The sequence below is a fragment of the Castor canadensis genome, chromosome 1 (assembly GCF_047511655.1).
Source record: "Castor canadensis chromosome 1, mCasCan1.hap1v2, whole genome shotgun sequence".
In the NCBI taxonomy this organism is placed as follows: domain Eukaryota; kingdom Metazoa; phylum Chordata; class Mammalia; order Rodentia; family Castoridae; genus Castor; species Castor canadensis.
The window spans coordinates 191,095,303-191,111,141 of NC_133386.1; the positions used below are offsets into that span (position 1 = coordinate 191,095,303).

Here is a 15,839-nt window from a genome sequence, read left to right on the forward strand (position 1 = left end):
TATACCCATGTATTTTTTTTCTTTTATTATTCATATGTGCATACAAGGCTTGGTTCATTTCTCCCCCCTGCTCCCATCCCCTCCCTTACCACCCACTCCACCCTCGCCCTCTCCCCCCCACCCCCTCAATACCCAGCAGAAACTATTTTTCCCTTATTTCTAATTTTGTTGTAGAGAGAGTATAAGCAATAATAGGAAGGAACAAGGGTTTTTCCTGGTTGAGATAAGGATAGCTGTACAGGGAGTTGACTCACATTGATTTCCTGTGCATGGGAGTTACCTTCTAGAAGGTAATACCCATGTATTTTTTGAGAACAGGGAGCAATTGACAGAAAAACATAGATCCTAAAGATAATAGTAAAGTCACACAGCAAATACAGGTTCTTACATTTAATTTAATAACTTCAATTTCATTGTACACAAGAATTCATACATGAGATAGTATTATATATAATGATATTTACATGTGTCAATAATCTATTTTATAATTAAGATTGATTAAATTGTCAATGTAAATATGAAGGCTGGAAATATCCAAGCTCTGCAGAGTTCATTGGTAGCAGGAGTCCAAGGAAAGCAAATGATTTTGTTCTGATATAAATACAAATATCTATGAACCGAAATAACTGACAGTGCATTTACATTTTAAAGTCAGCAGGCTTGAGATCCAAGAAAAATCCTTTTTTGAACTGAGGTTTAAATGTAAAGGTGAACACAGAGTCAATGTTCTGGTTTATAGGTAGCCAAGGCAAGCACGTCCTGTACTACTTAGGACAGGTCAGATTCTTTCAAAGGAGCAGCATACACTAGTCATTGATACTGTGGAATGTCCCTTCCTCAAAAATAGGATTATGTGATTATCTCAATGAATTTAAACACAAAATACAAAAGACCTCATGATTCCTCTATGAGTTTTGTTTAAATGCAGTTTACTTTTCAAATGTTTCCTAATAGAACATTACAAAATATTGTTTTATCTTAGGGGGACATTACACCTTATTTGAGTATATTATCACACATTTGGTAATTCTAAATGTTACCACAAATGTAGTTAAATGTCATGTTACTACTCAATAATTAAGGGAAGATTTAAATTCCATTATCTGAACACCTGGGACTATACCATGAAATTGTTATTTCAGCATTACTAAATTTCAAATAATGAACCACTAACAAAAGGATTTCCACATATAATATTGTGTTTATCATTATAATTATCATTAGCCTTGTTTTTCAAATTAGCCAAATTCATGTAACATAAACAATAAATGATAAAGGATAAATAATATATATTTCTTTCATGTGTTAACTAGATAAATGCAATACATTAAGTCAGATGGTGAAGGGTCCAAATAGGCTGAAGAAGGACAAATACAGTTAAATAGAGACCAGAAGCTAAGATTGCCTTGTATATTTGTGTACAATCATTACGAATAAAACAGAATGGAATAATTGTCAAACGAACTAAAAAGAAATCACTTAAAATGCTTTGTTGATTTGAGAACCTGCTATTGAATAGATGGACATTGATTCTATTGATTGATGATGAACTCCATCACTAACTTCAGTTCAAATTTTTATTAATTTTCAATATTGTAGAAATAGCATGAAAGTTTAAGGAAACTAAGGTAATGCAACAGTGTGGGTTTCAGAAAATTCTGAAATAACTTTGAACACTTTACATTTACACCCTCTTTTTTTCAAAACTAAATATGTGCATGTGTACGAATAGTTATTTAGAGTGAAGTTAAAAACAGTTGAAATAAGTAAAACCAAATTACTTTGGGACAACAATACCAAAGGAGGAAAAACTGTGGCAAAATAAACCCATCTCAGACATGTAGGAGTGCTGTTACACCATGTGCTTTCATATACTTATCAGCAAAGGATATGAGGATATGATTCTTTCCTTTTTACTTTTATTCTGAAACACTCCATAATGAGGCAGAGTCAGTGAAAGAAATAACTCCACTACTTACAGATGCTGTAAAACCTCCAGAATTTGCCAGGATTCAGCAATAAGGGATAGTGACATTCATTTACCAAATCACTCATTTGAGCACATGGCACTATGTTTTAAGTAATAATTTTCTCAGGGCTGCAATCACCTCCTTGTTTCTAAGACTGTATATCATTGTATTGAACATGGGAGTCATGATGGTATAGAAAAGAGAGAGTAGTCTATCAGTTCCTGCAGAATGATTGGATTTTGGTCTTAAGTAGGTAATGCTAGCAGATCCATAAAATAAAACCACAACCAGAAGGTGGGAAGAACATGTGGAAAATGCCTTACCCCATCCTGTGGCTGTGGGCAATATCAGAATGGTGGAAATGATTTTGCTGTATGACCCAAGTATCAGCATAAAAGGCACCACAGCAAACAATGTAGCTACTGCATAGACAGACAGCTCATGCCCAGAAGTGTCCCCATAGGCTACCTTGATAATGGGGGGTATATCACAAAAGAAGTGGTCAATTTGGATAGAATTACAGAAATGAAGAGAGAATATTTGACACGTCTGCCCTATCTGAACTGGGATTCCACCAAGCCAGGATCTGGCTGCCAGATGGATACAATTCTTTGGGTTCATGACCAGAGGATAGTGCAAAGGATTACAGATTGCTACATAGCGATTAGAGGCCATCACAGCCAAGAGAAAACATTCAGTGACTCCCAGTGTAAGGAAGAAACACATCTGAGTGGCACAGTTCAGCAAAGAAATGCTTCTTTTCTGAGTCCAAATGCTGACCAAAATCCTGGGGAGAGTGACTGATACATAACAGAATTCCAGGGAAGAAAAATTTGCTAGAAAAAAATACATGGGTTTCTGTAGTGCTGGGTCAAGACTAGTTAATATAATTATGAGGATGTTTCCAAGTAGGATAATTATGCAAATAATAGAGAACACACCAGATAAAAATCCTTGGAGGTTTGGAAGGTCAGAGAATCCCAATAGGACAAATTGCTTCACTGAGGAAATAATGTCTTCTCCTCTGATCTCTTCATGGTTCATCTGTGGGAATTATTTCATCAGAAGTTCAAGTCACTTCCCTCAGCTCAGTATTTGCTTTCATATGTATAATCCAAGCATGGCACACATTCATGTTTTACCTATTCCCCTCTGCCTTTTTTGGTGATATTGGGGTTTTAACTTAAGACTTATGCTTGCTATGCAATTGCTCCATAGCTTGAACTACTCCACTAGCCCTTACCCACTCCCTGTAAGATTAAATACTATAATTTTCATAAATTCTACAAGTTTAATAATTATATCTTTCATTATTGAGATATAGCCATATTAAAATTTTCTTTTTTATCCAAAAATTACTATATTCATTTGCTTATAGTGATGCACTGTATTATTTTAAATTTTGGAATCCATTTGAACCAATTGAATCTCAAAATCTGAATCAATTTTCCATATAGCAATTATTCATTTACTAGAGTGCCAAGTTTTTGTCATTATCTTCCAATTGTTTCCTATTGATATTAATTAAAACTTTGTCTCATTGTTCAAGTTGATATTTCGTTTTCCTGTTTAAATATTTTCATATTTCATTTTAAATTATGATCTTGTTATATATTTCCAAATCTTGTCCCACACAATTTGGCAAGGTTATTATTGTCAAATATTATTAACCCATCAAATATAAAGGAGTAATATTCATCCTAAAACAGTGTTTAAATTCAAAGGTAAGTTCTATGAAACATCAGTGATAATTTATTCATATCATACAGTTGAGAAATGGAAATCTAGGATGTTATCTGTTTAGTAACAGTAAGAGAATAATTCTAACTAGCATGCACACATTTGAATGTTTATTATATAAAAGGGATATCATGCAGAACTCATCTCTGTGATTGTCCAAAATCGCTTACTTCCTCATTAATCATCAATTTTAGCTGACATCATTCATTCTATTCACTCATTTCTTCTGTGTGAGTTTGTTCACTGATGTAAGATATTGAAGTGTCAATTACCAAATTTTATGTTATTTGATTACCTCTAGAAGGAGTTTCTTTTGATTGTGTTTATATTTTATGTGTCATGCACAGATAATTATTTCACAAAATTTGACTTTCTGAGTTCCTGGAGAAATTACTAACAATTCAGATTGGTTGTTTCATTGGAATATCTCCCAGCTCTATGCAATGGCTCTGAGCCAAAATGCAAACCCCACTTCCAATGCAGATTAAGCATGTATTACCTGTATTTTTGTGAGCATGTCCATAAGGTAGACAGGAAGAAATGAGGGTGTGTAGGAATCATGGGTTTATTCACTCTTGATGAAACATCTCATGCCATTGCTTTTTGCAAGAGCTAGATCACATCCATATTCTATATGGTGAGTAAGTTGAAGGCAGAAGAGAAAAATTCACTCCAAGTAGGAGACAAATCTATAACCATATACTAAGACTGGTATGACAGCACAGTGATCAAAATGTGAGCTTCAAACCATATTGACAGAAGAGAGTTAATAACATATAGTGACAAATCCTAAAGATTTTCTATGTTCAAAAAAGCAAAGTTGAATATATATTTATTTTGTCATCTACAATATACTAGACAAGTTAATAAATTATTTAAATATTTAAAATCTCCCATAATATGGCATATTTGTTAATTAACATTTGTTTTTGGAGATTGTGAAAATCCTGTAACATACTCTCACCAAGTAAGAGTCAAGTAGTAACTTTTTTAATATGGAATTCTATAATACTTCTATGTGGTTTCCTTTACATACTCATTATAATTTAGTTCAATTTAGAGAATAATATTAGGACAATGATTAAAAGAAATGAGAAATCCCTTGGATCCTAGAATGGTAGAATGCAAACCAATTTCAATAACATCCACTCAACAACTTTATAATTAGTTATATAAAATTGTGCACTAACAAGATACCGTCACCTAATAATAAATCTATAACAAAAATATAACCTTAACATAATATAGTTAACAAATATTAAGTATAGATCATGAAAATGCTGATAATGTTCAACATATGTCCATGCTGGATAATACAGATCTTTATGTTTTGTTCTCATCAAATTTAAATAAAAATTAAATTTAGAAAAATATAATTTTAACTACTTCAGGGTTTTGAAATTTAACAAAAATCAAAATGATTATTTAAAATTATCTGTAAGTAGATATTATTCACTGATACTAAAATGTAAAGATACTTCTAAAAGTAATTTTCTATTTGAAAAAACTAGTTCATGCTTACCTGTCTGGATGGAGGTTAAAGGCAATACTTATCTTTATTGGCTGCATAACAATTGAGGAAGAAAGAGAAAGAAAATTATTTAAAGTTATGTAATTAACTTTACTAGAAAAAGTAGGTACCTACATCTAACTACATTCTACTGTCAGAACTAAAATTGTCATTCAGCAATAACTCTACTCTACCCTGGGGATCAACTCCTTTCGCTGGTAACCTTCTAATTGAACTAAGCCATTCTTCCTGCCAGCCAATCAAGGAATTTGTATCCCTCCACACCAAAACAAACAAACAAACAAACAAACAAAAACCTTTTTGGCCTTACATGTACTTCTGAAATTTTTCTGACTCTCTTTCAGCTTTTGAGATCAGTAAGAAATATGAAGCTGGCACGGGTGGCTTATGCCTGTAATCCTGACTACTTGGGAGACTGAGATCAAGAAGAGTATGTTTCGATACCACCCCAAACAAACAGTTTGTGAGAACTTCATTTCCAAAATAATCAAACCAAAATGGACTGGAGGTATGGCTCCAGAGGTAGAGTGCCTGCATTGTAAGTGTGAAGCCCTGAGTTCAAACCACAGTCCCATCAATGCATGTATGTATACATTGATATTAGCCTTACAAATATCATGTTATAATTATAAATTATTAATGACATAAACTGGGGTGTTCTTTAAAAAGATGCAAATATCCAAAGCCTTAAGCTGGAAAGAATTTTGTTTTTCTTTACTTGAAATCTGACATGTCAGAGTTCTAGGGTGGTTGGGGCAGTTCTGTGATCTGCAGGGTATTTCTTGTCCATATCTACACTGGTCAGGCAAAACTCAACATTCCCAGAATGTGAATTAAGGGGACAGAGATTGACATCAACTCTCACTTATTACTTTCTAGGTATATGAACTGAAATGAAATACAGAATTTAGAGACATAACTCTGCATTTAATCTTCAGTAACTAGATCACCAACCTGGAAGGCAGACTAGAAAATCAATTTCCACTTGAACTGCAATGAGACCAACTGAGACTATTATTAATGGTTGGATATTATTAAAATCTAAAAGTTCAGGTTGTTACAGTCAAGGACCAATTTTGATTAACACTATCCCCTCTCATCATAATGATAATAAAATAAAATACGTATTTGTAACACCCATGTATTCAAACATATGTGGACACTAGCTTATAAAATGCAATGAAGGAAAATGGTCTAGCTATAGATGTAGGGATAGATTTATGCAAATGAAAAGTTTAATGAATACATTGACAATCATATTTTAGAAGTATCATGACTGCACATAGGAAGTTATCAGCATTCGAGGTTATATATTCACCAATTTTTAGTTGTAACATTTTAATGCATTTTATTTAATCATAGATCAAACTATTAAAATACTTGTACAGCACTGTCTTATTTTGGGTTTAATTTAAATTTTAACGACTTTTATGTGGTTGTATGATTTTTGTATATCACCTTGGATAAAGTACTATTTATTTATTTAGGTATTTATTTTTCATTGTTTGTTTGTTTGGTTGATGATTTTGGACAGGTTGATCTCCACCTTATTATCCTCTGGTTTCATCCTCCTGAGTGCTTGGATTTCAGTCATGGGCCACCACTTTCATTTCTGTTCAATTGTTTTCATTCATTTATTAAATTTTGGAAATTCTTTTAACATTCTGCACATATTGACTTCATTTAGGTAGTGATTTGCTCATGTTTTACCCTGTCCTTGGGCCCTCTCCTCCCTATGAGTCTTACCTCCTGTCATTTTATTATTAGGTATATATTTTGCATGTGACAGAAAACACATGATATTTGTTTTTCTCAGGATAGCTTATTTTGCTTATCCTGATGATTTTCAGCTCTTTCAGTTTTGATTAATTCCAATTTATGAATATTTTCTTTTGCAGGTAGCTCTTTGGTTAACATAACTTAGATATCTTGCCTAAACTAAGTCACAAAGACGTCCCGCTTGATTTTCTCCTAATAATTTTACATATTAAAACTGAAATTTTAAATGCACATTTAATTTTGAGTGACTTTTGAACAAGGATTCATTTTTAGATTACTCTGTGTGTCATTGCATTCGTAAATGAATATTTAATTCTTCCAATGCCATTTGTTTTTTGTTTAAAAAAATCTTCTAATCACAGTAAAGTCAATGTGAAGTAGTAATTTGTTACATTTCCTAAATGGATGAATTAGTTCAGAAAAGTGATAAACCTGGACAAAATTGTCAATGGTATCCTGTACAAATTGTGAGAATAGCCAAAAGAACATAGAAAATTTTGAATATTATTTCAATGAAGCAAACATATATAAGAACATTCAAAATCTGTTCAATTTTCAAATGTGCTATACCTATCACCCTCTGTCAATCACATGTAGCAGAAAATCTGCCAGGTCTTTTCATGTGATGAAGACTTGGAGCTTTGTTATCACTACTGGAAGAGGCTCATTATGTAAAGTAGTATGGAAAAGTCATTCCCAAGGCAGTTAAACAAAAATCACAACAAGCTTCTTGACAAATAATAAGGAAAGAACAATATTAAAGCCACCTTTAGGATTCTATATCAAATAGAAGAAATAAGCAAGGAATTTAAATGAGAACTGTAAAGTATTACTTAATACTAGTGATCTGACAGACTCGGTATAAGTACCAGGTTGCATATACTTTCCAGGGAGACCTGGTTGGATATGAACATGTAAATACAGAAAGTAAAAACCCAAAATCCAGGAAAAACTTAGCAAAAGTTACATCCCTTGGCTCAAGATATTTAAACACATTATTGTCCTTCCATGAAATTTTATTGATGTATATTAGATTCATAGTAAGTTAGATTCACAGTAAGTCTGTTTTATAAAGATAAACAGGAAAATTAAAAGGGAGAAAGGAGATATATCAGCAGCTATACACAAGAAGATTAACAGACTCACTAAATTTTAGTCTAAGTAAATTAGCTAAAAAAAAAAAAGGCAGCAACAACCATCATTAGAGAACCATTATTGAACAGTGGAATTCAGAATTGCTGTAACAGATTACAAAAAGTTTCTGTTTTCACCAAATTTTATAATGTAAGCCAAGAAACAGTAAAGAATGACATGTACAGAATAAACAATACAAACTGATAATAGAAACTTAGGTTCTGGATGGACATATTGAAGAGTTCCAGAGCTTTCTTCCTCAATCAATCCTTATTCATAGGGCAGAGACTTCAAGGTGCAGTAATTGGAAGACATGGAGATCTGTCATTTTCTGACAAAGTTAACTTAAAAGAGTATAGGTTTATAGTTGGAATGGAAGACAAAGTAGAGGGCCACAGACCACCCAGTGTCCTTTCAGAGAGCAAATGTCACCCTGAAAATAGACCCATTGTCCCTATCATCAGGTAGGGTTCGGTGGAGCAAAAATTCAACCAGTGGAGAAGGAAAGAGGTGTGTGATGTGAAAAGGTATGAACATTGGTGTGTTCTTCTAGATTTTTTGCTTTAAAAGAAACTGGTGTAAATTGGGGCAGAGCAGGGAGAATTCCATGTCTACACTTGTTGCTAAAACAATGTTGATCTTGGTGGACATTCATTATTATTATTTAAAACAGAAATAATTTTTAAAATATGTGATCATATGATCATAGCTCTAATTATATGCAAAATTTTAAAGCAATTATAAGTTTACTGAACAAGAAAACAAACAAACACAACAAAAAACAGCACAGGTAAGAATAGACTTCTTAAGAGTTCAGTCAGCACCTAGGTTTGGCAATTTTGTACCCACTGAGGAAAAGTCAGAATTGATTTTTTTTTTTTTTGAGAAAGTGGGGCTTGAACACAGGGCCTACACCTTGAGCCACTTCTCTAGACCTTATTTTTGTGTTGGGTCTTTTCGAGATAGAGTCTCCAGAACTACTTGCTTTGAACCACAATCCTCATGGTCTCTGCCTCCTGAGTTGCTAGGATTATAGTCGTGAGCCACCTGCACCCGGCCAGAGTAAATTCCAATTTGTGAGTGCATCCCCCAAAATGGGCAAAGAGAAATCAACAAATGCAGAAGCTTCACTGATTCTGGAACTTATACCCTACTAATTTCTAAAGAATTATTAACTCTGGAAGAGGAGAAAACCATTAGAAGCAAGGTTTAATCACGTTCTAGAGTTCTGGTAATCTGTAAGACTATATGATTGCCTAAAGTTGCATGGGTTCAACACTATTCATAGAAAGATGATCCAACCTAATGTTTTCTGGGTAAAGTGAGCCAATAATTTTAACTCAATTACATGTGATGGCAGACTCTAAACTGCTTAGAAAGCTTTCAATGGTAAATTTTTAAATTGTAACTGGTTAAAACTGCTTAAACAGCACTTTTCAATGAAAAATGAATTACATTTCCCAGGGGTGATTCTTTGACTGCCAGGCTACTTGATTCAAACAGAACCATACATCTGAGCAGGATCATCATCATACACAATGACAGGAAAAATAGACAGTACAAGGTCAATTTAGACAAGCCTACAAATAAATGTCTCACGAAACATTTACCATCAATAGAATTATAATGATAAAAATGAGTGATGCAAATAATAGAGTTAAAACCTAAAATTAAAAGAAAAAGACAACTGCAAATCTCTCTACATATTCCTGAGTGAACAGACCTGACCTGAGAATGTGTTTGAAAAGTCTGAGACTGTTTATAAGTCTCTCTCTTTTTTTTATTCATTCACATGTTTGTACATTGTTTGGGTCATTTCTCCCCCCCCCCCCCCGCTCCCCTCCCTCTTCCACTCCTCTCCTCCCCTCATTTCCAAGCAGAAGATGTTCTGCCCTTATCTCTAATTTTGTTGAAGAGAAGACATAAGCATAATAAGGAAGACATGGCGTTTTTGCTAGTTGAGTTAAGGATAGCTATAGGGAAATATTCCTAGCATTGCTTTCGTGTACAAATGTGTTACAACCCAAGTTGATTCTTCTCTAACTCATCTTTACACTGGTTCTGAACCTTTCTCATGTTAACCTCTGTTGCTTTAAGGTTTCTGTATTAGTTCCTCTAGAGTGGGGACATCAAACGCTTTCATGTTTTGGGTTTTCTAAGTCTCTCTTAATACCCATAATAATACCACGGTGAGGAAGTCAGCCTTGCTACATTGCCAGATCTCTCTCTATCTCTTTACCCCATCACAGAAGGCAGAACTTGCCTAAGTCCTGGGCTTGAGAGAGAAAGGAACTAAGATTGAGAGATGTTCAGGACAGTCTTTTGTGGAACATAGGTTTTATTTTATTTTTTTTCATTTTTCTTTTATTATTCATATGTGCATACAAGGCTTGGTTCATTTCTCCCCCCTGCCCCCACCCCCTCCCTTACCACCCACTCCGCCCCCTCCCTCTTCCCCCCCCCAATACCCAGCAGAAACTATTTTGCCCTTATTTCTAATTTTGTTGTAGAGAGAGTATAAGCAATAGGAACAGAGGTTTTAAAAGATTGGTCCTCACTGCTCCCGGATCCAGCTTAAAGGGCTAAAACTAAATTTTAAGGGTATTTTAATAACATGTTATGGAATTGATGTTGGAAATCTAGACCTGATATTAGGAGAGAATTCCTATAGTTCCCTATGTAGAAAAGATTACATCCAGAGCAGAGGGGAGCAAGAGCTTATGGTGGGACCCTTTGGGATAAGTTGTAGTAGAGATGCTGATTAGACAGGCCAAGTAGACTAAACAAGTTTGTCTTTCAGCAATTCCCTGCAGAGTTGTGATAATTCTCATGCTGAGACAAGAGAGGCAGTAGAGACAAAGCAGGTCTGTTTGGGACATGTTATAGGACAAACCCTGGCATGCCTGTGCCAGTTGTCTACACAGGATTTCCCCCAGAAATTTCCTTTTTCTGTAGGATTTCTTAAACAGAAGCTGAGAGGGCAAGGGGTAAAAGTTTAGATATCTTTTATGATGTGTAGCTGAAGAAGGTTGTCAAAGTGCAGAGCTGGCCAGGTTTCTCTTTGGGTCCTATGTGATCTATAACATCCTGGCACCATAGATTGGGGGACAGGAGGTTTTTGGATCCACCAAGAAGACCTATAACAGTAGGTCTGACTGCCAGGGTACTCTTGTGAGTGATTCCTTCATTCCCCTGTATGACCGTTTTGGTTGTAGGTTGAAGGCCAAACAGTGCTAAAGCCAAGCCCTTCAGGGACAGGGCATTTCCACATCTGAAGCCATGTCAACTCCTGGGTAACCCAACCCAGGTGTAAGTATGCACACTCAAAACCACTCTGCTAGGTCTTGGACTCTCCTGGGGCTTTACACAACCCTCCTGAATCCCAGATCTCTCATGAGGACAGTTTTTGAAATGATAATGCATAAAGAATTCTTGTTGATATTGAGGGGGACACAAGCTGGAGAACTGGTTTGCACTTGTCAATTAAAGGACTTTTGGGTTGTTTGTTACAATTGGCTATTATTCATAATAGTACTAACGACCATTTATGTCACTGAAAACTTTAAAGGCTATTTTTCACCAAATATTTTCAAATTGTCATATGCCAACTTCATTTCATCCACTCACATGTCACTGTGTCACTAAATTTAAGACTATGTTACATTCTTTACATCCAGTACTCTCATTTTGGTTTATACTTAATCTATTCATACAAGAATTTCTCACCTAATGTGGTGGAATTAGGAAACAGATTTTTGGTTACTTTTTTGTATTCCCTTCAGTACCTCCTCTAAAAATTCATAAAGATAACTTTTATAAGTATTTATTGTTGATGATTTTAGGTTGTTTATATTGGATAATAGTGATCAAAGATTAGGAATATACTGGCTTTGGGGATTTTTCTCTGCTAATATAATTCACATGTGCAAGGATGGTTTATGCAGAATGATTTTCAGAAAAAAAAGTTCCACATTTTCCTTCAAATATTTTAATTTGCTAGTATTCATGCTAATTCTTCACAAAATTCAAATTTTCATATTCTATAAGTATCTTCTAAGACAAATAGTGACAGTATTGCCCATTTTTTGAACTTTGGTCTCCCACTGTAGCATTTGTTCTGCTATGCTATGAACTATTTCTGAAGGACACAGAACTAACCCTGATTCCACAATGACCTCACTGAAATGTCAGTCATTCTTATTCTGTATATGTGCTGTTCAAGTATTGCTTCATTCACTGGCTGTGCAGGATACATGAGTAGTAAAGAAGAAAAGAGATAAGGCACATAGTCATCTGTTTATAAAAATGTTAAAAACTAAGGCCAAAAAATGAATTTGGACTGATGCAAATTTGGGGGCAAACTTCTATCATTGTAGTTATCTTTTGTTAAGATAGTAATTTTCACTTTTGAAATTGGTGTTATGTACATATGAAAGCTTTTTAAAATTAGAGGTTTAGTTTATTTGTTAGTAGAGAATACAGCTGGTTCTCCCCATCTTTCAAACTCGATTCACAAGCATGAGTGGCTAGAAATCATTTGTTTGTTACAGGGACACCCAGTAAGTGAAAATCAGGCTTTTTATTTTTTATTTTTTGGTCATTTGACACTGAGGAAGAAAGACAAAACTGTTGTTGAACCACAACATTGTAAGTCCAGTAATGACAATTCTGTTCTGAAGGTTTCGATTCTTATAACTACGGTGAATTCAGCTGGTTCCTTTTCAACTTAAGCTAAATCCTGACAACCAAAAAAGAAAGAAAAACAGTAAGAACTTATTGGTACCTTAGACAGAATCATTTAAAGGGTTTACTTACAATGTTTCTCCAAGCACTGAAATGTACAACAAAGTACAGTAATAAGACATTGCTACAATTTAGGCAAAAACTAAATGTTAAATCATTTCACGTAACACAAATGATTGCTGAAGAAAAAAGTTTACAGATTTAGTTCTTGCATGTAGTTACCCAGTTTTCTCATTGTACATCATACAGTTAGTGAAAACATTTCATCAATTTTGAAGCCACCTGTTTAGTCCTAAATCAAAATAACTTGCTTACCATGACATGCCCATTTTTCTTTCCTGGCTTCTACTTTAAAAATATTGCCAATTTTTTCACTAAAGACAATAAGACAATGAACTATTTTGCGTCATGTATATTTTCTTAAAATTATATTTGAAATTTGCTTTTTAGCTTAAAACCTTAGTACTTTTTAAAAGTATTGACTCATCCATCCTAGATGAATCCAGATTTAATCTTACCTGATTGATTTAATGAGACTTGGAAACAATATAATTTTTAAATGATTAACCAAATTGAATAGTGTTCATGTATTAGCTAATGTAAAAGAAGTATCTTTTAAGTAAGATTGCCTTTCATCTAACCAAAATAGGTTGTATAGTTGAGTTTGTGAATAAGAATTGATTTTTTTGATACCATTCTTTTTTCCAAAACAAAATGTAAAGTGGTTTCTATATTATGCTGTGAAGACATGTGTTCATGGAATATAGGTAGTCTTAAGGCAATTTGCTGGGGAATAAGTTTTAATGTGAAAAATGGAATGAGGAATTTTATAATTCTACAATTGTCTCTCCATAACTATCCCTGAATACCCCAGTGTGCCCTAAGTCAGCATAAGGGAGAGAAAAAAAGCTGCCCTAAAGTGGTTATTTTGAGCTTTGTATTTTAGGATAATGTTGATAGAGGAATAAACAACTAGAATGGCATGGATAGAGTACGAGAGAAAAAAATTTTTTCAGAAAGTAATTATTTATAATTCTATGCTCTTACACATTTATATGCAGTATATTATATATGTACTTCATGTAGAACCTGTGTACACGTACGTTTATCTAAGTGTATGTGTGACGAGGTATCTCCATTTTTGAAGAACCTAATTATAAACTATGGATTTGACAAAGTATTATCAATAAGAAACAACTCAATAAAAAAAGAACAAATGTCAAAACTGAAAACCAATCAAAGATAATGAGAATCAGCACATGACAACATGCTCCAATTCATACACCTTAGGAAAATCAGAACTAAAGCCAAGGTGAAATAATTGGACATACTTTAAATAAAAATGTGCACAGATTACAAATAATGGTAATACCAGTTGTTACTGAAACAATTGTAGAATTTTTACTTTCCTGAACTGTTGATACACATTGAAACTTTTACTATCTATTTATAACACAATTTGATAATTTCTTAAAATGAAAGAAATATACCTGCCCTAAAATACAACTGTTTAAATCCTGAGAAATTAATTTAATTCACTTAAGGCAAATTAAAATACAAGTCCATAGAATGGCATACAAATGATTGTTTTTATCAGTTTTGTTTGAATTAGGAAGGTGGGAACTAAACCAAGTGCCGTGACTACTTGGAAGGTAGAGATCAGGAGGTTCACTGTTTGAGATCAGTCCAATCCAATAAAAAGCTGGACACCCTCTTGCATGCTTGTCATCACAGCTACACAGGAAGCTTAAATAGTAGAATTCAGTCCGGACTGCCCCAAGCATAAACATGAGACCATATTAAAAAAAATTCCTAAAGCGAAAAGGGCAGGAGGCATGGCTCAAACAATAGAGCACCTCCTATCCAGTACAAAGCCCAATATTCAAACTCTAGAATCTCCAAATTTAAAAGAACAAAGAAAAGGGAAGTGGAAACTAATCAAGCCTAATAATGGGTGTACTGGTGTACAAATTGAGGGATATTCCTACAATGAGGATATTATTCCTCAACAAAAGGAATAAAATATTGAGATATGCAATAGGATGCATGAATCTCAACCATGGAAAGTAGAAGAAACAATATGTAAGATAATGCATACTCTATGATTTCACTTTCACAAAACTGTATAAAATGAAATTTCTTTTGTGCTAAAAAATGCCTACAAGTGTTTCCCTGAGGTTAGGTGATAAATAAAGTTAGAAAAGTGCCACAAGAAACATTGGGCAGTGACCTGTATGCACATCATTTGATTGTGGTGATTGTTTAACAAGAGTATATATATGGCAGGAAGGGAACTGAAAGTGAAAAAAAAAACCACTAATCTGTGGTATTATATCTTTACATTCATATCTACTGTCTTTTTCTAAGTGGAAGCTGTGAACAGCACCGAAGTCTCTCTCCAGACTCAATCCTTTGTTTTTGAGTATTTTAAGCTATCTAAATTCTTTTTGTCTATTCACTTACAATAGGCACTTGGTCTACAAAATTCTCCAGTGCTAAAAGGTTGCAAAGAAGTCTCAAAAGCAAACCATGAAACACTAATAGATTCAGGCAGAATGTGAGAGGATGGATAAATTGCTTCATTGTGGTATCCTTTTTACTATCTATAGACCCATATTGCATCATTCTGTACACTTTAAATATATATAACACAATTCATTTTTTTAAAAAAATTTGAAAAAAATCTTAATTTACATTTATAGTGAGCCTGTGTGTGGATTGCTGGAACACTTTGATTCCATTAGCAGTCTTTATAAAGTCAAAAATGTAAGTAGAAATAAAATTGATCTTATATTTGAGTCACATCTTCACTTTCAAAATGATGACTTGACTTACTGCTGTTAAAGAGCTGCCAACATTCATCTTCTAGCTTTCTCTGCTTAGTGAAGCACTAAAAAAGTATATTTAAAAGTAAACACTGCAGTATGTACATGTTATCTTTG

The 15,839-nt window shown here is 33.9% G+C and overlaps 1 protein-coding gene across 1 annotated transcript; it reads right to left on the reverse strand.

Moving 5' to 3' along the window:
- Window positions 1-2,069: 2,069 nt before the first annotated feature.
- On the reverse strand, window positions 2,070-3,014 carry LOC109676614 (olfactory receptor 10AG1-like). The gene has a single exon (XM_020152946.1). The coding sequence runs from the start codon at window positions 3,012-3,014 to the stop codon at window positions 2,070-2,072; it is 945 nt and encodes a 314-aa protein (XP_020008535.1).
- Window positions 3,015-15,839: the final 12,825 nt, after the last annotated feature.